The sequence below is a fragment of the Trachurus trachurus genome (assembly GCF_905171665.1).
Source record: "Trachurus trachurus genome assembly, chromosome: 6".
NCBI classification, from domain to species: domain Eukaryota; kingdom Metazoa; phylum Chordata; class Actinopteri; order Carangiformes; family Carangidae; genus Trachurus; species Trachurus trachurus.
In genome coordinates, this window is record NC_139897.1 from 5890420 (window position 1) to 5916513 (window position 26094).

The 26094-nt window shown below is 43.1% G+C and overlaps 2 protein-coding genes across 2 annotated transcripts in view; one reads left to right on the forward strand and one right to left on the reverse strand.

Moving 5' to 3' along the window:
• The window catches only part of LOC310987047 (unconventional myosin-IXAa-like), a 183305-nt gene that overhangs the window by 79616 nt on the left and 77595 nt on the right, over positions 1-26094 (reverse strand). The window contains exons 3-6 of the mRNA XM_083973193.1: positions 12354-12448; positions 11389-11451; positions 6833-6932; positions 1600-1653 (exon numbers count right to left, since the gene is read on the reverse strand). Coding sequence (XP_083829319.1) covers positions 1600-1653; positions 6833-6932; positions 11389-11451; positions 12354-12448 — 312 coding nt within the window. The remainder of the gene's footprint in view (positions 1-1599; positions 1654-6832; positions 6933-11388; positions 11452-12353; positions 12449-26094) is intronic.
• Positions 1-26094, forward strand: part of crabp1a (cellular retinoic acid binding protein 1a) — a gene marked incomplete at its 3' end in the record, with an annotated part of 415466 nt that overhangs the window by 59837 nt on the left and 329535 nt on the right. The window lies entirely within an intron of this gene.

Here is a 26094-nt window from a genome sequence, read left to right on the forward strand (position 1 = left end):
AATATTTCCTGCTCCCTCCTCCTCTGACCTTGAATTTAACAGCATACCTGTTTGTCCTCTGCACCATGGTTACTATGCTTTACATAATAAATATCAAGTAATGTTTTCTTTCACTTATTCTACACATTTGTTTAAAGGGATAGTTCAGCTTTTTTGAAGTGGGGTTGTATGAGCTACAAATGCCCATTAAGTACACTAGATGCAGTAGAAAGGTCTCTGCTCTGGGGCGGCGTTGGTAGAGCACCCGCCCCATGTTGAGGCTATAGTCCTCACTGCAGGCGGCCTTGGTTCGAATCCTGCATTGGACAGTCCTTTCCTGCATGTCATTAACCCCTTCTGTCTCCCGATTTCCTGTCTCTCCACTGTACTGTCAATTAAAGGCAATAAAAAGCCCAAAAAATATACTTTATACTGCACAGAGACACAGGCAGTACACTGTTGTCAATGAGGGAGGATTAATCAGTGTATTTTCGCCGCATATGAGAAGTCCCGTCTCGAAATAATACACCAGTTCAAGAGTACGATCTCTGCGACGTGCTGTATCACTCCGCCTCTTCCACACACCGCTGATCCAAACAGGTGAGGCGGAGTGGTACAGCACGTCGCGGAGCCTGCCTGTGTGGAGGAGTACCGAGGAGTACTGAGTGAGTTGGTTAGTTCCAGATAAACAAACTTTTTTCCGACCAGCTGATGCGTTGTAAATCTTTACTTTAGATGGTACTCTTGAACTGGTGTATTATTTTGAGACTTCTCGTAGGTGGTGAATATACAGTACACTGATTAATGGTCCCTCATTGACAACAGTGTACTGCCTGTGTCTCGGTGCAGCACGATGCACCAGTGTTTCTCAGTGTGGGGGATAGAGACCTTTCTACTGCATCTAGTGTCCTTAATGGGCATTTGTAGCTCATACAACCCCACTTCAAAAAATCTGAACTATCCCTTTAACTTGAACTTACAGTACTCTAATGCCCTTTGTACTGGACAGTGGGCAGCCTAAGCTTTGTATAAATGTGCTGTAGACACAAAGTTGACTTGACGTGAAGTAAAGGTGAAATCCTGAACCTTCCCTTTAAAGATGGTGGTTCCCAGATTTGAAAGCATCACCCATTTCCCAACAGCCAAAATCCCGTTTAAAGGAATTCCTTTATGTTGTTATCTGGCTTATCAGTGTGTACTGCAGTGCTGTAATGTGTCTTGGTTTCAAAGAGAAAGGAGGAGTGTAAGAGCTCCAGTCTCTGATTCATTTTCAAAACATACAGTAAATAACCTTTAGTAAATGAGCTGGCTTTGCTATCAGTCATTCGCTGATGTCTTTGTTCTAGAGAGAAACTGGGAAGTAAACACTAAATACAGTAAAACCATGACATGAAGGAATCCCTTTAAACGCTATAAGGAGGCAGTTTTTCATAGAGCAGGAGCAGCTGAGGTCAGGCCGGGTCGCCTCCATCTTTAGTCCAGTTCAGTGGAAGCAGATGTGTGTGGACAGCAGAGACAGAACAAGGCCAAGACCGGGCACCGAACCACCACCGAGTACCACGACACACCCATGAGCACAGACGCACAACAAACAGCTTTTGTCGTCCACGTGATACTGACCAGCTCGCTCTCATAGTAATTGTCCCAGTGGAGTTTGTGCGATTTCTTTGTCATCTGGAAGCAAGGCAGAGCGGGGGGTTAAAGAGGCATCGGTTACACACACAGCAATACGCACACTTTGAAGAGACTGAGAGAGATTACACATGCTGTTAATATGGGAGGAAAAACTTTGCAATCCTCACGCACGCACACACACACACACACACAGACACACACATCTTCAGAGCTGCAATAACTCAATCCATGATGAGCTCAGACACCACGCCATCTTCATCAGCGTCTGGTGGTTCCTTCCTACACTACGTCCAACGTTGTGTTCAGAAGAAGCTCCTTTTGTATTAGTTCTGTAAAAATTTAATTTCAGCAGCAGCTGACGCACTCATTTTTAACCAGCTTCCTTTTTATTAGAAAAGGGTTGTTTGGTTGCAATGTAAAAAGATGTAGCGGTTGTTCTTCTGACAAAGCTGCTTAACAAATGTTTGCTGTTGGAAACTACAGGTGCCATCAAACCAACCGGAGCTGAAAAAGCCATGCAGAAAGAGTGGGGGTCCCCACCAGTGATGGGAATAACAGCGTTTAAAAAACCAGCGTTTAAAATAAAGGCGCTACTTTTTTCAGTAGCGAGAAATAAAAAAAGTTACTGTTTCCTCCATTACAGTACAACGCCGCTATGACAATAAAATGTGCCTTCACGCTGTTACTTCACTCAAGAAGTCCCATCAGAAAATAATACACCATTTAAGTGTGGGATGTTATCGACACAATTTTTTTCAGTTCATCAACTGGTCAGAAAAAGCTTTTTATCTGGAACTAACCAACCTCAGTATTCCTCCACACAAGCAGGCTACGCGATGCTCTGTATCACTCCGCCTCTTCCACACGCCGCTGATCTAAACAGCTGATAGGCGGAGTGATACAGCGCGTCTCGGAGCCTGCCTGTGTGGAGGAATACTGAGTTTGTTGGTGCAGTAGTTAGATAAACAGGGGTTAGGGAGGGAAGTCCAAGGAATTTGACATATTGAGCATTTTATCAAAAAATAACGCAGTAGTTACTTTCCTTTCCATTTAGGAACTCTGTTACTAACTCAGTTACTTTTTTGGGGAAAGTAACTATAACAAATTATTTTTTCAAAAGTAACATGCCCAACACTGGACCCCACACAGAAGGCTCTGGCTGTGTCCGAAATCACCCCCTACTCACTATATAGTGACCACGCCATTTTGTAGTGGTGTCCGAATGTTTAGTGATAATTAATGTTCACTATATAGTGCACTGAATGTATCCCACAATTCACCGTGAAATGTAGTGAACATCTGATGGTCACTATCCAGAGCAAGATATCCCATCATGCATTGCGGTCACGGATCGCCGTTACCAGCCGTTACGATCGCGGTCTGAACGTTTTAACTACCCAACGTAATACGTAATTAACTGTGCGGCGGAGTAGTGCCCGAAAGTGTTTTACATTTGACCAGTGAGTAAACTATATAATCCACCATATTGAATTCATAATATAGTGAGTAGGGAGTAGAGAATGAGCGAGTGATTTCGGACACAACCTCTGTCAGTGAGGGGTCACTAGTCTGGAACGGGGGGTGGAGAGCAGACCGGTATCAGAGGACAGCAGCAGGGTCTGGGATGAAGTGTGTTGGTGGAGAAGGTCGGACAGGTACCGGAGCCAATGGAGGGGGATGAGGGTGGGGTTGATGTGCTTGGTGTGTGTGTGTGTGTGAATCCTGGCAGCTGAGTGCTGGAGCCTGTCCAGGGCTTTGTACGGCACCCAGAACAGGAGCCTGTTGTAGTAATCTGGTCTGGATGAGTGTCTCCACAACAGAGTGTGAGGGTGAGGGGCGGAGTCTGGTGATGTTTTTGAGGTGGAAGAAGGCGGACTTATATTCTGTGATATTCATGATGTCTGTGACTGGAAGGAGAGAGTAGAGTCAAGGATGAGCAGCTCCTTCATAGCTCCGCTCTGAGCCACTGGGACGCCACGGTGATGTAAACAAACCTTTTTCTTCGTGGTGTTTAATGGTTGTCAAACAACGTTCGGGTGAATTACCGTCACCACCACCAGAGGTTTTGAAAAAAAACCAAGACCTGAGGATGCTGCATGTCATCCCCCCCTCTCTCTGCCTCCCCATTTCCTGTCTATCTCTACAATTAAAGGTAAAAACGCCCCCCAAAATACTTAAAGTGATAGTTCAACATTTTAGCAATTTTGCCTATTGCCATAATCCCTATACTCATAGGAGTAATTGAATTACCTTTAATTGTCGGTGTATGTTGTTTTGAGATCCACAGGGCAGAGACACGAGCTGCTCAGCTAACGCAATGGAGGCGAATGGTAATTTCGCCTTTCCCTCATCAAACTAAATACACAATCCAACAACTCTAAAACACTCTCGTGGACAAGTTGTGACCTGCACATTCACCACACTATGTGATAATATTGTATAAATGTAACATTACATCACATGAAGCAAATTGCCTCTAAAACAACTCTGTCTTGTAATGTTACATGATAATTTCATAGTGTGGTGAATGTGCACGTCACAACTTGTCCACAAGAGCGTTTTAGAGTTGTTGGATTGTGTATTTGATGAGTTTGATTAGGGAATAACGAAAGTACCTTTCGCCTCCGTTACGTTAGCTGAGCAGCTAGCGTCTCTGCCCCACTGATCTAAAAACAGCTTGCACGATAATTAAAGGTAATTCACTAACCCTTATGACTAAAGGGGTTATGGCAATAGGAAAATTTGCCAAAATGTTGAACTATCCCTTTAAAGATAATTGACAGAATCATGTAAACAAGGTTTATTCATGAAACAGATTATAAAGGAACATGTAAACGTGTCAAATGCATCATTAGCATTAACAGATTATTCCTAATAATCCTCGCCCTAATGAGCATGTGGGGCGTCGAATACCGCAGCTCACTGGGTCGAGCAGTAGAGAGGCTATAGTTCTCACTGCAGCGGCCCCTGTTTGATTCCCCCCAATTAAAGCCCCCCCCCCCCCCCCCCCCCCCCAAAGAAAAACGAATTGACTGGCTGCTGTGGTTCAAAATGACATTAAAAGAATGATGAGAATGAGAAGACACAACAAAGCTGTAGGATCAGGTGGTTCTCCTCACCACACACGACCCACTCACACTGTCAAACTGTTTTAATGTTGTCTTTAACACACTCCTGATTACACACTCACTCATTTACACACTTGTGTCAGTGCTCAGGTGAGGTTCCATGGCTGAGGAACAGACAGACAGCTAAATATGGATAATAATTTCTGCTCCTTTGTGACACTGTTTGTGCAAGGAGCATGTGTATGTGTGTCAGTGTGTGTGTGTGTGTGTGTGTGTCAGTAACACACACACACAGACACAAACGCACACGACCATCGGCGCCCTCTGCACGAGAGAAAGCCAGCGCCAGATTAACTCCTGATTCCTGCTGTTGCCATGGAAACAGAGCTGCATAGTAACAGCCAGCCAGCGGCGGAGGAGGAGGAGGAGGAGGAGGAGGAGGAGGAGGAGGCGGGGCTTTGTTGTCGTGGGGATTAAGGAAGGACGGAGAAATAAAAATAAAAAAATGTTACTTTTTTGGGGGAAGCCAGAAGAGATGAACAAAAGAACATGTTTTTTTTGTTGCCTCCCCAGTGAGTTTACGCCATACGAGAGGGGTGGGGGTGGGGTGGGGGGGTTGAGTCCTCCACACATCTGCTGCCAACTGCAGAAGATGCACATGTGGGGGCTTTTGGCATGTACACAAGCACATAGACACACTCAGCCACACACACATGAGGCACACACAGATGAAGGGCTGGAATATTTGGGGCTGATGCAATCAACAGTCGAGTGAAGACTGTTCCAGTTGTGATAAATATGTGAAGAAGACCCAACAGACTGAAAAGGAGTGAAGGGAGAACCTATCTCCATCTATCTCTCTACAAGGTGCATCATCCTCTTTGTTTTTAATCAACAACACAGCCTCTTAAATTTAAGATGGAACATAGTCCTAATGCCTCCTGAGCCTCACTATGTTTCCTGTGACCTCTGTTCAATGCTGTGTATCGGTCACATCATCATCTTTCCTGTCCAACTTGACATCAAGCAGCTTTTAATTTAGGCTGTGATGCTGCTTTATCACCATCACTGCTGACTAATGACACACAGATCATCAGCGTTAAAATTATCAAGCAATTTTAACATCTGTGTACTTTCCACCATGTTGAATCTTAAAGGGATAGTTCACCCAAAATTCAAATTTCACTCATTATCAACTCACCCTCATGTCAACTAAGAGCTGTGAGAATTTCTCATGTCGGGGCTTCAATACCAGAGGGACATTACAGACGAGCACTATGGAGGTATTTGGATTTTTTTTGGTGTGTCTTTTTGGACGAAGAAAAGTGGTATCCATTCACAACCATTATATGGACAAATACTGCTGCGCGGACCCCCCCGTAACTCAGAGAAGGCACAGAGGACTCTGAAAATTCTCACAGCTCTTAGTCGACATGAGGGTGAGTAGATAATGAGTGAAATTTGAATTTTGGGTGAACTATCCCTTTAAGCTTCATGTATTTTAGACCAAACATAAATACGATTATTTATTGATTATTTATTGGTGGCGTATACACATCAGTGGGGCTAGATATTCTTTCAGAATAAATGAAGAACTTATTTCATAAAAGAGTTTGTAAGCTGATGCCAATGACCGTATATACTATAAGTATGTCCACTATCAGTAGGTCCACTGCATGTACAGGTCAATCAGAGCATTGTGTGTGACATTGCAAATAAATGTTGTTCAGTCTGTCTAAGATTGTTGTTTTGTAGATTGTAAGATCATAAAGTATTTTGATTTGTCTGGTAAATACTGTGCTGATAGTGACAAGTGATTATTTAAACCACAAGCAATTTGATTCATTTGATTTGATTAGATTTTCATAATAATGTCAAACCACCGTGGTGAAAGTGATAATCACATTATCATATAATGAGCTCTTTAAAAAATGACTGACAGTAAAAACCCCACCATACTGATCAGCAGTTGCTGTACTTGGACTTGTAACTTGTTACGTATAAAGTTGTACATTGATAATCGACAATCAAATCCATTTTCATCACACAACACAACAGACCATGAAGATATATGCAGTTATTTCACAATTTATATGCACTAAATACACAATTTTTTGTGTGTGTGTGTGTGTGTGTGCAGGCTTGCGGACCTGGTTGAGGTAGTGGTATTCCTCAGGTTGAAGCAGGTGGAAGGTCTTCCTCTCCTCTTCACTGGCTCCAGCCAACAGGTAGTAGAACACATGGTAGTTTCTACACACACAAACACACAATTAGAGGTTATGACACCACAACACAGTACAAAACATTTTTTCCCTGCATCTATCTATCTATCCATCCATCCATCCATCCATCCATCCATCCATCCATCCATCCATCCATCCATCTATCTATCTATCTATCGACTGAGACTGAGGAGCAGAGTACAGTGGAAAACTCCCTACAAAAACCTGCAACTTGCAACAAATAAGTCACACCTCAGAGCCGGCGGGCTCACGTTTCCAGTCAGACAAAGCAGCAGTGTGGTGTGTGGGCTGAAGGTAAGGGCCTCTGATTAACCATGACAAAGGCCGGGGCCTCAGCCAGCGCACTGAGATGTGATTCTATTACAGCTGGAAACAAGCTTCACCTCTCTGCACAGGGACACTCAGAGCATGATGGAGCGGTGGAAAGTTAGGAGGTCCAGGGAGGATATTAAAGAATCCCAGAGAGTCACTGGTAGATATGGGGGGCGGGAGGGGGGGGGGGGCACCCTCTGGAGTACACAAGCTCTAATGTTCACAAGCTACTAAATAATGTCTTTATGATAAGTTGTATAACATGTTACAGCTTCATTGTGAGCAGAAGGTAAGATACAATAGTTTTGCTAAAAAAATAAAATAAAAACTCCTTGAATTTCCTCTTTTTAGAAAATTCAATCTGTTATCAGTTTTCAATGTGAACATATACCAAACCTGTGTTTATGTATGTTGTAAGTGTGTATATCTATCTCATGATTTGCCATTCAGTTTTCAGAATTAAAAAAAAAGTTTTCCTCAGACATCCATTCATATCAGACATAGACAAGACATTCAAAGGACTTCCATCTTCCCTATTATCTGACTTACAGAGGAAAATACAGAGGACCATCTCTATGGAACAATCTACCTACATCACTAAAATCAATATCTACACTGGCTTTGTTCAAAAAACAACTGAAAAAAATGTTCTTTAGTCAAGATTTTTAGCACTTCTGGACCTGTCCATCTTTATCTTTCATTTTCTATGTAAATGTTTTTCTCCTATTATTACTTTGAGGCTTTATTCTATGACACATGGATGGTTCAGCACTGAAACTCCAGGAAACAGTGTGTTCATGGCTATTACATGGATAATGCTGTGGATATAATAATATATATTATAACATTTGTCAGCCTGTGTTTGGCACAAACTGAACAGGTGTGTAGAGTTAGAATGAACCTGTGTGACTTCGGTTTACGCTGCAGTCGTTTACTAGAAGTTTTTGAATTCATATAAAAGCACAACTTTTAATTGCTCTTACAAATAAAATAAAAAGGGCACCAGTGCTTATTACTTGTGCTGCAGGCAAACACTCAGTGTGGTCTGTATTAGCATCATATCTGGACTGGAACATGCATTATATTAACTAAAATTGAAACAGGCTTGTGTTTTTCATAAAGTCTACCCTGAACAATAATTTTACAGGTTTTATTTCAGGGTAGTGAAAATGTCCATCTAAACCGCTAACACTGTGCCAATGTCTTTCTCTCCCCTCACCTCAGATTATGGTTAACATTCCTCTACCATTACCACTCTCTAACAAATTGTTGTTACATAATCTCCCGAAGACACTTAAATATTAATAGTTTTCCTTTCTGAGCTTCATGTACTACAAAGATTCAGGTAAATAATTAATGTGCTGTGCACCTCAAATAAGTCTTATTTAACATTTCCTCATGATGAACATTGAATGAGCTACCAAAATAGTCAGCAGGACGCTGCAGTGCACCTTTAACCAATATACTGCATGTGAATCAGGATCTGGTTGATTCAGGGCAAAGAGCGCCTGTCATTTCCCTTCATGCAGCCTTTAGTAGAAGCCCTGACCCCAAACTACACTCAAGAAAAAACTGAGTCATACTGAGCTGCCACAGGCCTCATACAACCATGTTTCTGCCATAACATGTTCCAATCTGCCAAGAATCACAATCAGACTCAGTATGCACCAAGAATGGAAGAGGTGGACATGATAACCCTAAAAACACACAAAAATACAGTAAGTGCGTAATTAGTAGGGGGGTAACATGTACTTGTATTGAACCGTTTTGGTACAGGACGTCATCAGACGACCATTGTGGCATTTGCCCACATTGCCCTGTGGCCAGTCCGTCACTGGCTTGAACTGTTAGTGCAGCACTTTACACGTGGAAAAGTTTGGTTAATCTGCGTCAACAAGCTGTGAGAAATTTATTTTTATAAAAAAAATTTTAATGTGCAGGTCACAACTTGTCCACGAGAGCATTTTGGAGTTGTTGGATTGTGTATTTGATGAGTTTGATGAGGGAAACCAAGAAATCGCATTACTGTAGCCTCCGAAACGTAGCTCTGAGCAGCTCGCGGCTCTGCTCCGCCGTTCTAAAAATAGCTTGCACCGACAATTATAGCTAACGAACCTACTCCTAAAGCTATAGGCTTTATGGCAATGGGCCAATTTGCCAAAAATGTTGAACTATCCCTTTAAACCCCAGTGATCAGTGACCAGTGATACATGGTGCACACATCACTGTCCCGTCTTCCACTGAAACACATCCCACGTGTTGAGCTGAGCTCTGAGGCTGTGTTCAGTGTCCTGCAGGACGAGGCTCACGGTCTCCCTCTCTCTCTCTCTCTCTCTCTCTCTCTCTCTGTGAGTGTGAAGTCAGCTTGGCTACGGCATGGAAAATCAAAACAGTCCTTGATATTCTCTCGCTACAGTGAACATAAAACAGTCCTCAGCTAAAATAGCTTCAGATTTGTTTTTCTTCTGCAGTTCTGCTTTACTTCACCTTTCACCTGTCTCACACCTGTGATGACTGGACCACTAAGAAATGTTTTAAACAACTTCTTCCAGCTCGCAGCAAGAGATTCTGATACTGTGCTGGATGTTACAACTAAGCCAGCTAAGGTCATTTTCAATTATATATTGTGACTGCTGCTTCTTAGAATGACGTTATGTTTTCAAATTGTTTTACATGTCAGATTTTGACGGTGGAAAATCTAACTGGAATTTAATGGTGAAACCTATACCTCATTAATTTTACTTTAACTTGTGAAGTTTAGTTATTATAATAGATTCAACTTCCTGATGACATCCAGTATTGTACTTTTTACTACTACTCCTCTGCCATCAGCATCACAACAACTTCAGGAAGAACTATTTCTCAATTACAATCCCTGGTAAACTCATTCCTTCACCTTGATTTTTTTTTTTTTTTTTTTTTTTCTATTTTTGTCCAGCTCTGGGGTGCAGAGGCAGGAACAGGCTTTACATTTTGCAGTTTCTCATCGACCTGCCTGTTCTCCACCACGTCTCTGCTCCAGGTCTGAGCTGGCTGGGAGGTCCTGTCTTCACTCTCTACTCTATGAAAATGGCCGCCAGGCGCTGTCATGAGGATGAAACGGACACCTCAGGCCAACCAGGGTTAGAGGGATTAGATGACCAGTGGAGGGTTTTACCTTGTTTTTTTTTCTGCCCTCACAAAGACTTTTTTTTCTGTGGCCTGATAGAGATATGGAGACAGAGCTGGTGCAAAAGGTGTGTGTGTGTGTGTGTGTCTTGTTTGAGGGGATAAAATGGTTTTAAAGATGTGGGTGCGGGTGGAGCCTCCTGCATGTGTGTGTGTGTGTGGCTCAATGACTCACTGTGGGATTACAGTGGACGTGAGTGTGTGAAAACAGAAAAACAGATAAATCTCTATGAAATATTTGACATCCACCTTTTTTTCTGATGCGTAATTTAGCAGCTGATTAAAACTGATCATGTTTCATTTGTATAAATGACCAAAATGAGAGAGTAAAACCTGATAGTTGAGGGAGGGGCAGAGGGCTATTTGAGCCTGATGCATGTTCAGTCTGCAGAGGAAATGGAGGCTATTTCAGTATTGAGTTTCTTAGAGTGCAGAGATATGGATTTGATATCTCATTTCTCAATAAAGCGCAGTTATGGTTCTCAACGTTTCCAGTTTCTAATGTAGATTATTTATTGCTGCATCACATCAGATAGAGTTACTTCAAGATTGTTTTTTCTTTTAGATTTTCACTGAATAAAAAAAATGCAGATGAGATTATGTGAGGTTTATTTAATATCCACTCTCAGATAGGGTTCTCTTAAAATATGCACATTATAAAAAGTGGGCAGAACATGCAAAAGAAAAGGAAAGACAAGAAGCCTGAGAGATCTAGAACTGACATTGGGATAATTAAATGAGTGTACTGATTATTTTCTATGTTGATTACCCCCTTTTTTTAATAATCAACGTCAGTGATGATGAATTCTCATGTTGTATCTTCATCAAACACCAGTAGCTGAGAACATCTGAGCATGTGACTTCAGAGATGTGACCAGTGACAACATCGAGACCAGATGTGTCAGATGAACCTGTGATGAAACGATCAATAAGGATGAGCAGCAGCGTGTTCAGTCCTGACCAGAGCTGCCGTCTCCTCTCACCTCTCATTGTGCTCCTGGTAGACCAGACGGGATTTCTCCAGCAGGTACTTCTCCACGTAGGCTCTGAACACACCACACACACAAAGAAAACATTAGTTACATGTAAACATGTGTATCCTGTAACCATATGTGTGTGTGTGTGTGTGTGTGTGTGTGTGTGTGTGTGTGTGTGTGTGTGTGTGTGTGTGTGTGTGTATGCAGGGCCGGCCCAAGCCTCCACAGGGCCCTAAGCAAAATTTTATTTTGTGGCCCTCTATTCCTGCCAATAATACTTATTGTTGATTATTTACACACCTACTATGAACTTATTTCATTTTTCTAATCAGTCATTATGAATCACCATCTCAACCTGGCAGGTTTCTTACCCATCAATGGTTTTTAATCTGAAATGGCACCAAATTCTGCTAAATGTGCAGCCTGGGGTTGATTTACACTTAATATTCAAAGTGATATAGTAGCCTACTGAGTGGGATACTAACTGAACGTCACCTAGGCCTATTAAAAGTGAAACAACATTGTGAAGTCCAACAAAAGCAATTAAAGATTTTTGCAATTACGCACAATTTCTCTAAAGTTAAGGGGAGACACTACAGGTGAATAGGTTAAAAAAAATTAACTAACACATATCACCATGAGACTTACAAGTTTATCACTTACATTAAGACAAGTATTTTTTGTATTACAAGTTTTGTCAAATTGTATGTTTAAATATGTTAATGAGGCAATATTTAATGAAATATGCACTGCAACAACAGCAATTAAAGATTTTTGCAATCACGCAGAATTTCTCTAAAGTGAATTGCTCTTTGGGACCTGTAGTGGTCACGGGGCCCTGAGCAAGTGCTTAGTTCGCATATGCCTTGGCTCTGTGTTTTTATGTGTGTGTGTGTGTGTGTGTGTGTGTGTGTGTGTGTGTGTGTGTGTGTGTGTGTGTGTGTGTGTGTGTGTGTGTGTGTGTGTCTTACCCCCTGACAGTGCCGCTCTCCTGGTAGTTGACCTGGATGAACTTGCCGAAGCGGCTGGAGTTGTTGTTGTGGGCTGTCTTGGCGTTCCCAAAGGCCTGAGGAGAAAATGGAAAGAGTCACCTCCAGGTCAACATATCACCACGGAGACAGGTGATGATTGGCAGATATGAAAGCCTTGATGCTTAGGTACAGTAACACTCAGGATGAAACCGTCTGCTGCACTAACACATGTATAGATAAGATAATGTAGGTCTGTAAAGGCTTTAAATGTGCTCCAGGCAGTTATCAGTGTCTGTCTCTGATGTAACACAAAGTCTGTTGAAGATGGATCAACAATGAAACAGGAGCTTCTCAGTTATGGATCCAGACGACAGGGTCTTAAAACGCTGAGGATCTACAGGCAAAACTTAATGATGGGAACTGAACTCTGGACCAAAGTGAAAAAATGTGTTGGGAGTAGAGGGGAAAGCTACCAATCACAGCACTGTAATAGAGGTCATGAGGCTCAGGGAAGGGGCCTGTGAAACACACACACTTAGACACGTCAACCGTGCACTAAACTGCCAAATTCCTATGAAGGCAAACACACTGCAGAGCTGAAAACAGACACAGTCACAACTCCTGAGAGTGTGTGGGCATTTATACAAACACACACACAGTAAGTGTGTGCAAAGACACACTGTGAACACGGGGAGTCCATCATTAGAGGCCCCTGGAGGACGCATTCAGGTTCTCATTAGGAGTCTGATGGGCCCCAACGGAGCTGGTTGGAGAGGAGAGGAGAGGAGAGGAGAGGAGAGGAGAGGAGAGGAGAGGAGAGGAGAGGAGAGGAGGAGAGGGGAGGGGAGGAGAAAAACAAGCAAAGGAAACAAGGGAAGAGGAGTAATCGAAGGATAAAAGATGAAGTGCCAATAAAACTAAAAGATGCTAGAATAACACAAGAGGGGAGGAGAAGAGAGGAAAGGAGGAGGGGGAAGAGAGGAGAGGAGAGGAGAGGAGAGGAGAGGAGAGGAGAGGAGAGGAGAGGAGAGGAGAGGAGAGGAGAGGAGAGGAGAGGAGAGGAGGAGAGAGGAAGGGAGGGGAGAGAAAGGGAGGAGGAATCGAAGGATAAAAGATGTAGTGCCAGTTAAAGTAAAAGATGCTAGAATAACACAAGAGGGGAGGAGAAGAGAGGAAAGGAGGAGGGGGAAGAGAGGAAAGGAGGAGAGGAGAGGAGAGGAGAGGAGAGGAGAGGAGAGGAGAGGAGAGGAGAGGAGAGGAGAGGAGAGGAGAGGAGAGGAGAGGAGAGAGGAAGGGAGGGGAGAGAAAGGGAGGAGGAATCGAAGGATAAAAGATGTAGTGCCAGTAAAACTAAAAAAAAGATGCTAGAATAGAAACAAGAAGCGGAGGGAGAGTGAAAGAAGGTTGAAGGAAAGAGAGATTATCTAGGAAAGAGGATGAAGAGGAATGAAGAAAGAGTGAGGCAACGAGAAGACAAGACAAAAGACGAGAGGAAAGGAAATGAGGACGGCAGAGGGAATGAAAAACAAAGGAGGGAAGAATTACAAATGAGATTAGGAAAAGGGGGAATGATGGGAATGGGGAGCGAGAAGAAGAAGAATAGAAAAGGAAAATGTAGAGAAAGCGCGAGGCAGTGGAGAGGCAGCCAGACATATTTTCATATCTGAGCGCTGCAGTTCACAGAAGCAGGGGTGAAATTTCAGGCTGATGCAATCAGTATTTGGGAGTTATGATAAATGACTAAATAAGAAACAGAGAGAGGGAGAGACGGGGGAGGAGGAGGGGGAGAGAAGTGGGCGTCACGTAACTGATGGTAGCTCCTGGTTGAACAACACGGCTAATAAAAGTAAAACCCTGTGTCTGAACACACACATGTGACAGGCTGACAGGATAAAATGGCCATTATTCATCCCTTCATTCTCAGCCTTCTCTCCATCTTTCTTCCCTCTCATTGGTCCATGGCTTGAGACACATGCTGCGTTCAAGACAACTCAGAAGTCGGAAAAAAACGAGCTCTGAGTTGTAAAAAATGAATTGAACGGTGTCGAACTTGAAAATTACAGGTCGGAAACTCGGGTATCATTTCAGAGCTCCAACTTTCCAATTTGACATCTTCTTAAACGGTTAGAATTTAGAAATTTTAAGTTATTTGTTGAGGTTTTAATGCATATTTTTTGTGTATTTTTGCAGTAGCCTATATGAAATACATTTATATTAAGCTGTGATTGGTGTGAAATTGTGGTCCTTGTATGTAATGGAAATAACATTTAACTGTTATCAAGGCTATAACATGTGGCGTCTCCTCTCCTCTTCATTTGCCTCCAAAATAAACATCATTTACTGCTGCATATATTTTTCATATTCAGCTATGAGCCACAATATGCCAAACTTCCTTTGGGTATCCATGTTTTTTCTCTTCTGAGTTTCTGCAGCGTGAACGCAATGATATCGGAAGTCGGAAATTTCCAAATTGGGAATTTTGACCTCCGAGTTGTTTTGAATGCAGCAACATACTCGGCCTCAGAGAGGGAGAGTGGACCAGCAGCGAGCTCTCCTCCTTCAATGCCCTCCGTCCAAAATGTAAATCGAAACTGCAATTCTCATGATAATGACAGAGCTTTCATCCTCAATCATCTCTGGATATAAGAGCCTCTCTGTGGCAAAATATTTCCACTTTTCAGTTTGGGAGGAAAATCCACTTCCTGAAATGATTGAGCTCGGAGTGAGTGAACGGAGCCTGGCTCTAATGGAAACTGTCAATGACAATCAAAGCAGCGCTGGCGCAGAGGGAGCAGTACACCCAGCTGATAATCCATGCACTTCTGTATGCGTGTGTGCCATGTGGTGGCTGCTGCTGGACGCAGTGTGTGTGTGTTGCATGTTGCGTGTGTGTGTGTCAGAGAGATTAACGAGCAGGGCGGCAGTGTCTGGATGATTTAGTGGTGAACTCTGTTTCGTGGTCAACGCCTGCTGTGACCACAGCACAGGAAAACACACACTGTGAATCGGTGATTACTCTGTTTTTGTGTACGTATGTATGTGTGTGTGTGTGTGTGTGTGTTAAATATATGGGTGCGTGGTGGCACAGAGGAAAGGAAGAGCTCAACCGAAAGAATAAGCAAGCATGACGACAACACTAAATAAAAATGGAAACTTTTATTTGGTCACTGTGGCTCCTCTCTTCCCCATCATCCCTGTTGTTTATAAAGGGATAGTTCAACATTTTGGCAAATTTGCCTATTGCCATGATCCCTATAGCCATAGGGGTAGGTTCATTACATTCACCTCTAAAACACTCTGGTGTACAAGTTGTGACCTGCACATGCACTGCGCTATGAAATAATCATGTAACATAATGAGATGAGTTGTTTTCGAGGCAAATGCAGCCAGAACTACATTCCAATCCAGACCCAAGTGATTTCAAAAGTAGTTCTGAGTATTTTGCTTCATGTGTCCTAATGTTACATAATTATATGTTATTATCTCATAGCCTGGTGAATGCTCAGGTCACAACTTGTCCACTAGAGTGTTTTAGAGTTGTTGGATTGTGTATGTGATGAGTTTGATGAGGGACAGTGGACCTGTACCATTCACCTCCATTGTGTTCACTGAGCAGCTTGCGTCTCTGCCCCGCAGATCTCAAAACAACATGCACCAATAATTAAAGGTAATGAACCTACTGCTATGATTATAGGGATTATGGCAATAGGACAATTTTCCAAAATGCTGCACTATCCCTTTAAATAAAGAATGCATCCATTCATGGTGAAGGAGCAGTTCCACACTGCTCCCTGTGGATGTCAGAGCTCCAGACCCCGTCTCTAAGGGTGAATCAGACATGTGGCTTGTTTGCTTTGTTCTGATTCAAGGGCTAAAACGATACAGTTGTTACATTTTTCTTTTGGGTGGATTGTGTTCACATGGTAACAGTTCCAAACGGTCCAAAGTTGTAAACAAATGCCATTCGCAAACCAGCTGTTCTCTCTCTCTCTTTCTTGCTGTGTTCACATGTCACCAAAGGAACGGTTCTTTGGGGTTTAAACGCTCCCTGTTTCAGAACAACTGCTCCAGATGGGCCAGGTCTGAATACACCTGCCTACAAGTCCAAGCTCACAACCCAAAAGCTCATGGTCATAGGTGAGGGGCGGAGCAGAAAGCCACAACACATCTACAGCTTTGCATGGTCCAGTTCACACCCTGCTGATGCTGCACTGATCCGTCCGTTATGCTCACATGGCAGTGACCTCCAGCTGCATGATGGGAGCAAAGGTCAAGTATGGACTGACAAAAAAAATAAAATAATAATAGACAAAGATTAAAAAAGGTCTCAGACTGGATCAACTCTGCAAGTGGCTTCTGTCAATGCCACTCCTTAAAAAAAATCCTAGCGGAAACACTGTACCTGTAAATAATATTGTATATGTGAAGTGTTTTTGGCACAGTGTTTAAGTTTTTTTTGTTTAGATCCTGGTGTATGCCAGGCAGTGAGAGAGGAGACATCCGAGAACAAGAAAACTGGTTACATTTGCAGTTCCCATAGACTTAAAGGGCTAAATTGTCACTTCAATTTGAAATTCAGCATGACTCAATATAAACCGAATTAACCCCAGCCTGCACTGCATCGCCTGTGGTGCCATATGGAGTCCAGAAATAACCAACTTAAGTGTGTTGGGAACGGCTCACCACAGCATCCATTTACACAAATCAAAGATACAGCGCTAAGCCAGCCATATGTTAGATTTTATGTTGAATCAAAGGACTGACCCTAAGGCTTAATCCTGCTGCAACTGTGTGTGTGTGTGTGTATCCCTATGTCCAAATGGCATTGCTTTCATACTGACAGTATGCTAATGTATGCTCATGCACTGTGTTGGCCCCTGGGGGCTCTTCCACGCTGTCACATTACGTTAGCCAGTAGTTTCCTCCGCCGCTGCAGAGCCCCGGCTCCTCAGCCTCAGAGCTGCTGCTGCTGTTTCAGAGCAGGATTTAGTGCGTTACAGTAAGTGTTGAGGGGAGCGGGACAAAATGGGAGCTAGCCTGTTAATTAGCATGTCAAGGCTTTCCTGAAAGCAGGGGGATAAAAATCAGCTCAAATACTAATACTCATAACCCACCCCGCCCCCCTCCTATCTTTCATTTCACTCGTTTTTTTGTCTTTTACCCCAGTGCAGCTGCAGCTTTTCCCCAAACACTCTGGAAACCTATTAGGTGACCTAGATTGTGAAAAACAAGTGGAGACGCGCCAAATGACTGCTGGGCTGGCTTCCATTAGTTTGTCTGTGTTTCATGGAGTGCTGAGTGGTTAAAATTATTGATGCTGGCTGCAGAGCCCCGATGTCCAGGTGATGGTGACTGCTTGCTTCAGCAACATATTTTGTGTTTTTTTCTTTTCTTTTAATTTCTTTTCTTTCTTTTTTTTTGCATGCATGAATATCCAGGTCAGAGGAGCTGATGCTCTGTGGGAGACCTGGCTTAGAATGACTTATCAAGCCTCTCTGATACCTCATATCGTATTTCTTGAGTAGACTGGTCCCCCCCATTAGTTAAATAAGACAAGGTGTGATATCCCTTTATCAGAGAGGTGGGGAAATGTGCATTTTTACAGCAGCAAAGTGGGCGGGACAAAGACAGAAAACTGCAAAATGACAGTATCAATAGACATTAGAGCAGTGGTTCCCAACCTATTTTGGCTCATGACCCCATTTTGACATCACAAATTTCTGGCGACCCCGTGACTGCACGTGAATCAAGATGTGCCAGCTCAGATATTTTTATATGCTGCATTTTATTTGAACTCCATTTATATTTCAGGAAGTGAAAGTATAGAATACCGTTGTTTAAGATTGTGTGTGGTGTTTTAGTTAAAAAATATTTTTTTCAGTAATCTTTTTCTATCAATTAGGCATTTCAGGCGACCCCATTTGAATTCCAGGCGACCTCATGAGGGGTCCCAACCCCAAGGTTGAAAAACACTGCATTAAAATATAGGACAAACAAGAAAACAGTCATCTGTTACAAATGTAAAACATGGCCAAAATGTTTGGTAACACTCCAATTTATAATTTCAAGTTTATTTCAACACTACTACGTTTCCTGAAAATCACTATGTAATTTAGCTGTAATTACAGGGAAATTAGAGATGTGCTATTCAACAACCAACTTTAATCAAGTCCAATTCATGTCTAGTGGGAGAGAACCAGCAGTGCTGAGGCTTCTTCTGCCAATTCACCCTGACAAAAACAAACCAGTAACCACAGCTCTGCATCCACAGCTACACTATCTGCACACAGTCTGTCAGTCAAGCCCATACACACATCTGCTATCAAGCGACCACACTGAACCATGTAGCAGATACACTAAATGCCAACACTTGCATAGACACGTGCACTTAAGATCACAGGCCTGGTGGGAGACACTTACTACCCCATTTACTGATTCATTACACAACTGTGACAAGACAGGAGTGGACTGTCATGTTGATGTGCTTGACACATGTCTTACTGCACTTTTGACGGCGCTGTCACTGATGAAATAGTCATGTAGTGACTAGAAGATCCTCACACACACACAGACACAGTTCTACAGAGTGATGTGTTCAGATAAGATGGAGGCAGACAGAGAGGGAACATTTCTCATTTCTCAAATTAGGGAAAAAATGTCAAGAATGCCTCTAGATTACCAGTGAAGGGGATTACTGTACAGTAAGTGTGTTAAAGCCCCTAATGTCCCCTAATCAAAGACTTCCCCTTTCAAAGACAGTCAGACTGCTCAGTACCGGTTTACTCCAGAGAAACTCATTTCAGTCCACTGGGCCATTATTAATGCAGACGTCTGCTGCTTACTGTGTCTCTGCCCTACAAGCATATATAAAAACACAGAGGAGGGGGGACTGAGAGCTCAGTTAATCTAATTTAAAGGCTGACATTCTAAGAGAACTCCACCTACTTTGTGTGTCCTCCTCTAGGATGTCAGACAGCTCTGAGAAAACATTCAAAATCTAACTTAAAGGGATAGTTCAACATTTTTGGCAAATTGGCCCATTGCCATAATCCATAGCAGTAGGTTCCTTTAATTGTCGGTGCAAGCTGTTTTTAGAACGGCAGAGCAGAGCCGTGAGCTGCTCAGAGCTACGCTACGGAGGCTAATGGGATTTCTTGGTTTCCCTCATCAAACTCATCAAATACACCATCCAACAACTCCAAAACGCTCGTCAGCGGTTTTGCATGAATTTACCTTGAAAACAACTCCGCCGTTCTAAAAATAGCTTGCACCGACAATTAAAGGTAGCGAACCTACTCCTAAAACTATAGGGATTATGGTAATGGGCCAATTTGACAAAATGTTGAGCTATCCCTTCAAAGGTAGAGGACTTTCCTAAAAAACTAAATATATATATTATACAAAAGAAATCCTGCTAAATAATCACCTATGGGCTTCTACTCATGCCTGTATTTTGATGTTTTGGTGTAGTAGGGACGTTTCTGGGCGGAGCCAGTGTGTTTACCCCAGCCAATGACAGAGCACAGGTGAAGTTGGGTGTGCAACGCCGTGGGCTTGTACAGTATGAAGCACGGAGACTAGAAACTTTCAAGCTGGGAGAAATGGCAGATACACACTTACCAACGAAGATTAAGGGGGAAAAAAAGATTTTGTAGGCTAATTATTTTGCAGATATCACTATTACAAAAGATCACTTTTTAATTTTCTGTAAATAAAAAAATTGCAGCTCCTACTTTGGATATTGCACTTGATTATGTTGTAATTTTTCAAAGATACTTCATACATTGTTTGGCTCTACTTCTGCAACAATTTTTATTCCATGAATTGTTCAACTCTGTCAAGGCCACAATGCTCCACTGCCAACAGTCAGATGAGACGTCCTGTACTTGTTCGGTCAGATGTTCAGCCTCTTCTGGGCCCACACTGTGACATTTTCATGCTTTTCTTTTATCCTGTGTTTATCATGTGTTGTTCAGATTTTTGTACTGCTTGTTCCATGAGTAAGACATGTGCCTTTATTAAACTTTTATCAGATTCCCCTTTGAAACGAGGGAATAGAGGATCCTTGTGAGGAACAAGAAGGTCGAAGGCAGAAGGCTGACGGCAGTGATTTAATAAATGTACCTTTGTTTCAGTGAGTCCTTTGCCTCGTTATGCTGCATCACAACTAACAACACTGATGAATAAAGTATGACTGTACTGTACACATCATAGGAGCCACAGTATACAATATAATCAAAGTCAGTGGGGACAAATTAGGTTTACTGAAAAAAGAGATGTCAGTTGCTGTTCGTGTTGTAACTTCAGGTTAGGCATCTCTCCTCCAGCAGTTAAACAGCATCTGCAGCAGCAGCAGCAGCAGCAGTAGAAATGCCTTGAGAACAATCTTTCAGGATGATTTCATGCTGCGTGGTTTCTCCCTGAGGCCGCCTGACTCCGCTTTTAGACCCAAAGGTTTTTCTTTTATTTCTTTCAGGCTTTTTTACTACTTCCACATTCACAGAGGCGCTCGCAGCTCAGAGAGATGACATCACATCACATTCCTCCGCTAACAGGTGCAGTCCAGCTTCACATGGCAAGCTGAGAAAACAGACCAAGTGTGTGTGTGTGTGTGTGTGTGTGTGTGTGTGTGTGTGTGTGTGTGTGTGTGTGTGTGTGTGTGTGTGTGTGTGTGGTTTGAAGAAGTTCGATGGCAGCCTCTCCTCTAGGTGTGCGGTCAACCATGAAAACACACACACACTCGCACCGGAGAGCAGGTGTGTGTGTGTGTGTGAAGAGCTCTGCCCTTCATAGTGGCGAGCTGCAACATTCACAAGATGTGACAAATGACGATATGATGATGATAACATCGTGCGAGTGCGTGTCTGCGTGTGTGTGTTTGCGTTCAGCTCCATTGAACTACCTCCTAAATCTCCTCCAGAGCCATTCAACAGCGTGTTGGTAAACTACCATCTCGTGCAAGTGGACGTTCACAAGCCCTAATTAACTGGGCTAACCGGTGTTTGTCACCAGCAGCTGGGAGGCTGACTCACACAGTGGAGGCTGCAAAGAGGAAGTAAGGTGATGTAAGTCCTTCATCACTCCAGCCGAGCACTAAACGAGGCCTGCAACTAATCACTTTGTAATTACTGATTAACCTCTGGGGGGCTTTTCATTTGAAATCCTTTTTTTTTTGTTTACTGTAAATTGAAGTCTTGAAACCAAGCGGTCATTAAAGGTACATTGTGTAGGAATTCCTCCAATCTAGCGTTGCGGTTGTATATCGCAAGCAACTCAATCGTATTTTTCTTTTTTTTTTGGGCAGACGGCAGACGGACGACAGCCGCTGCACGTAACGGCATGAACAAGCCTCTATGTAAACAAGTGGCCCGTCAGCACGAGGCAAAACAATACACGTGACAATATGTTGTCATGGTGATGTCGTATTGTTTACCTGACCCACGTTTTACCGGCTTTCTCTCGACTTCTGTGACTGAAATGACATCTGGTTTGTTAGCGACGGCCGTCTGCCCGACTGCAGGTGAATGCAGCATCGGTGTAACACTCCATTCCTCCTCACTGCGTTACCACGGTGACTTTTGTGTCTCCGCTGAGTTTCCGTGGTTTCCTACCGTCACGCTGCCACTGAACGTAAAAACATGGCGACACCACATGGCAGCCAGCACCGAGCTTACCCGCTCCATGTAGATATGAATGATATGAACGGCTAATTCAGAGCTAATGAAAAATCAAGCGTAGCGTTAGTTCTGGCCATGACGTCAAGCTCAAAATCAGCACAGCGTAGCTGTCATCACCGGTGCTGATGGCTCAGCTGACTCCCCGTGGCTGCTTCCTATTGGGGAATTGCATTCAGAGCGCACTATTTAAACTGCTCTAGCCCAACGCCACTTCCCTCGCTGCTGCTTCCTCTGCTGGCTTTTTTGCAACCCTAACCTCCACCCCAGCTCCTCCCGTTATCTGTCATGAACCTTATCATTGTATCTTGTTGGTTGCTCTGCTCTGTCTGGGTTTTCTTTGCTGCTGCGCTCCCTGCTTATGCCCTTCATGATGGCTCATGAAGGGCAGGAAGGTGCTCTTCCTGCCTCAGGCTTTCCACGCAAGCGCGTGGAAGAGCAGGGAGTCCCAGAACAGTATCATACCGCCAAATAAAACTTATGCAAGTAAATAAATATTATTTTGACATAGTGGACCTGACAGAAACATACTTTTGAACAAAATAATCGATTTTCGTGAATAGATAACAGGAGAAGTTACACAATGTCCCTTTAAGACTTGTTGCCGTCACAGATGGTGCAAAATAGAAACAAAGAAATTAAAAAGTGGAAATTCTCTGTGTCTCCAGGCAGTGATGTCATGTGGATAACAGACTTCCAGGATCTGCTCATTGTTAGAACAGTTACATCCACCAGCGTCTGGTGCACATAACGGCCGATAAAAGACAAAGGTCTGGCAGCAAACACATACCAGAGATTTTTGGTAGATAACAATCTGCAGTGTTTGAGGATGTCATGCGACTACTCAAGTAATAGTATAGTACCACACTTGATTGGACATAAAGCACATGAGTGATGTGCCATGTACTGTATCTCACAAACATCAGAGTGAACTGACTTCAGATCTTCCTTCCTCTGCATCTCGTCTTTTACAACTGACTTTTGACTTCCTCTCCCCCTCCCCACACTCTTTCTTTTCTTTACAACAGACACATGGGATGAGCTCTCCTTTCTAGGAAAAAAGGAAGGAAGGGAGGGGAAAGGAGGTGAGGACAGAGGAGGAGGAGGAGGAGGAGGACGGTTATGTAATCTTGGCAGGTCACACAGTGTTGGGGCCTCATGGTATAGGCCGGCACGTGAGGAGAGGAGGTGAGCCGGATTAGGTGTTGGAAAAACAAAGAAATGTTATACGGTGTTTTGATACGGCCTGAAATTCTGCAGATCTACACAAACATTCGGTGCATAGAGTCAACACAGTGTGGGCTGGGAGCGCTCCCTCCTCCAGGCTTTGATCACAGACCATCATTCCTTTATTTCCTGTTTGATACAACACAGCTACATAAACACTTGTCCAGTCATTGTTTCCTTTAGTCCTCTAAACCTTCTTCATGACTGTGCTGTTGCTTTGCATATTTGATTTAGTGACTAATAATGCAGTGCAATGTCATCTCATCTACTCTTAGTGCTTATAAATGACCTCAATAACTTCAAATTTTCTCCAGATGAGTGCTGTCTGAAATAGCCTAGCTTAGTTTAGCTTAGCATAGTTAGCATAAAGACTAGAAACAGTGAACATAGGGACCAGAATGTCCACAGGTAAAGACAACAGTTTGATTAACATGGGGTGCTTGGTGGTGGAGTGGTTAGAGAACAAGTCCCATGTTGGCATATGCCTGCAGCGCTGATCGCCGGTTCGACTCCCAACTGAGACGATCTTCAGCGCATGTAATTCCCCAGTCTCTCTCTACTGTCCTACCAAAAAAACGCCCCAAAAAATATCTTAGAAAAAAAAAGATTGATTAACGTGTCATAACTCATTTTGTTGATATGAAAAAGACAAGTGAAGTAATAATGGAAGAGTTGTTTTCGAGGTAAATGCGTAGCCGGAACTACATCCCAGATATGGCTGCTCAGCAGAGTGACTTCAAAAGCACAAGTAGTTCAGAGTATTTGCTTCATGTGTTATTATTTCATAGCGTGGCGAATGTGCAGGTCACAACACGAGAGCGTTTTGGAGTTGTTGGATTGTGTATTTCATGAGTTAAATGAAGGAAACGTGGACATACCGTTCGTCTCCATTGCGTTAGCTGAGCAGCTCGCGTCTCTGCCCCGCTGATCTAAAAACAGCTTGCACCGACAATTGAAAGAAATGACTCTACTCCTATGACTATAAGGATTATGGCAATAGGTGAATTTGCCAAAATGTTGAACTATCCCTTTAAATCTCTCATATATAATAATAAAGTGTGAGGCTTCACACAGGCGTCTCTGTTCAAAAAACGCTGCATTCCGCTCTAATGGATGATTTAACTTGATCCAGAATAAGGCATGGACGGTAAAACACTGCACAGTAATACATTAACCATAATATGATTCACATTGGCTACAGTACATCACTGTGATCACCTGCAGAGTCGACCCGCTGCGGTTTCAGCTTTCTGAGGAGGCAGCTTCATCACGGCTGTCCATGTGGGTGTACTTATTGGCTAATACTGCTCTGCTATTAGGTGACACGCCGAGGCGGGGACTCGTTTCATGTGGCGAGCCTGAGCAGTTAACATCACGGCCTAATGACTGGTGCTTGACATGAAAAACTCCGCTCGGTGACTCTCACCCAGTTGAGTAAATGCCCAGTATTTATTGTCGAATTTGACCGCGAGGAGGTTTAAAACCGGCCACTGAGCTGATGTTGGCCCGTGGATCCACAAAAGGGTCTAACAGACCCAGCTGTAAAATATAAAAGGCTTATTCTGGAATATATGCGGTCGTACTCAAGTGAGCATTAATACACTTTACAGCGGAGAGAGATGGAGCGCACCGTGTGACAGACGTTAAGTCAGTTAAAGAACAAATGTTAGAAAATATCCAGTGATCCCCATCCAAGCTCACACGGCTGTGCAAGATGAAGAAAATAAACAAGTTTGTCTTGGCTTCAAAAGGAAAAGCCGACACTTTCCAGAGTCTGAGACTGTGCTATACAAGAACGGTCTAATCTCTCTGTACATGTACATTCAGATCCATGCATGAACAGGCTGCAGCGGCTTTTATCTGCGCCTACAGAACAACGTCTCTGTGCACGTCCAGGATGTTGCTGCATGAATGTACAGCATTAGTCATCTGTGGTGCTGCGGCTGTGTCAGGGTCATCCTTTCAACACGGGCCCATTACTCCATTCACGCACAATCATGCACGCATGCTTCTCATGCACACACACAAAAAAAGGGACACACACCTCTGCAGAGAGAAAAGTCAGGCGGCGGCCAGTTCCTTTTATGGTTCAGGAAGCCAGAGACGCACAATATACACACACAGATGTGCGCTTGTGTAACTGTGAGGACCTTTTGTCATTGTGGTGAACCGTGCAGCCCCTCTGGATTCCACCGCCTTTAACTACAAACCACTGTAACCTAATTAGAGCGGCAAGAATTACTCAATTAACCAGTCAGTCTCAGCAAAAAAATGGATCAGAGAGTACTTTGATAAGTTAATGATTGAAGTTGTCTGAACATTTCAGATGTCAATGCGCTGCTTATATGTGTCCTCGCCTTGTTATAAACTGAATATCTCTATGTCAGTCAGAGGTCAGAACATTAGGACATCCTCTTGGACATTTTTCACAATATTCTAATGTCAAATACAGAAAATTAAGATAGAGAAAATCATCAAACAATGGAAATACTCATTAGCTGCACTCCAAACCTAACTGTTATAGATGTATCTATATCTCCAAAGGCTGCACAATCAATCACAATGTAATTGAAATCACAATATGGCCGAGTGCAATGTATCCAATGTATAGTGTGCATTGTTAGCACCGTAAATGTTGTGCTGCTACGGAGACAGTTCTTTGGTACAAGACTGAAAAAGATCACATCATCAATTCTATATTTTTTCATTGAAAAAGCAACAAGAACCATTCCAACTGAAATGGCAATCACACATCACAATTACAATCACAATGTGATGTTTTTTTGAATATCATGCAGCCCTATCCTCGACCCAAACACAACACGCAGGAGCTGCCAGCG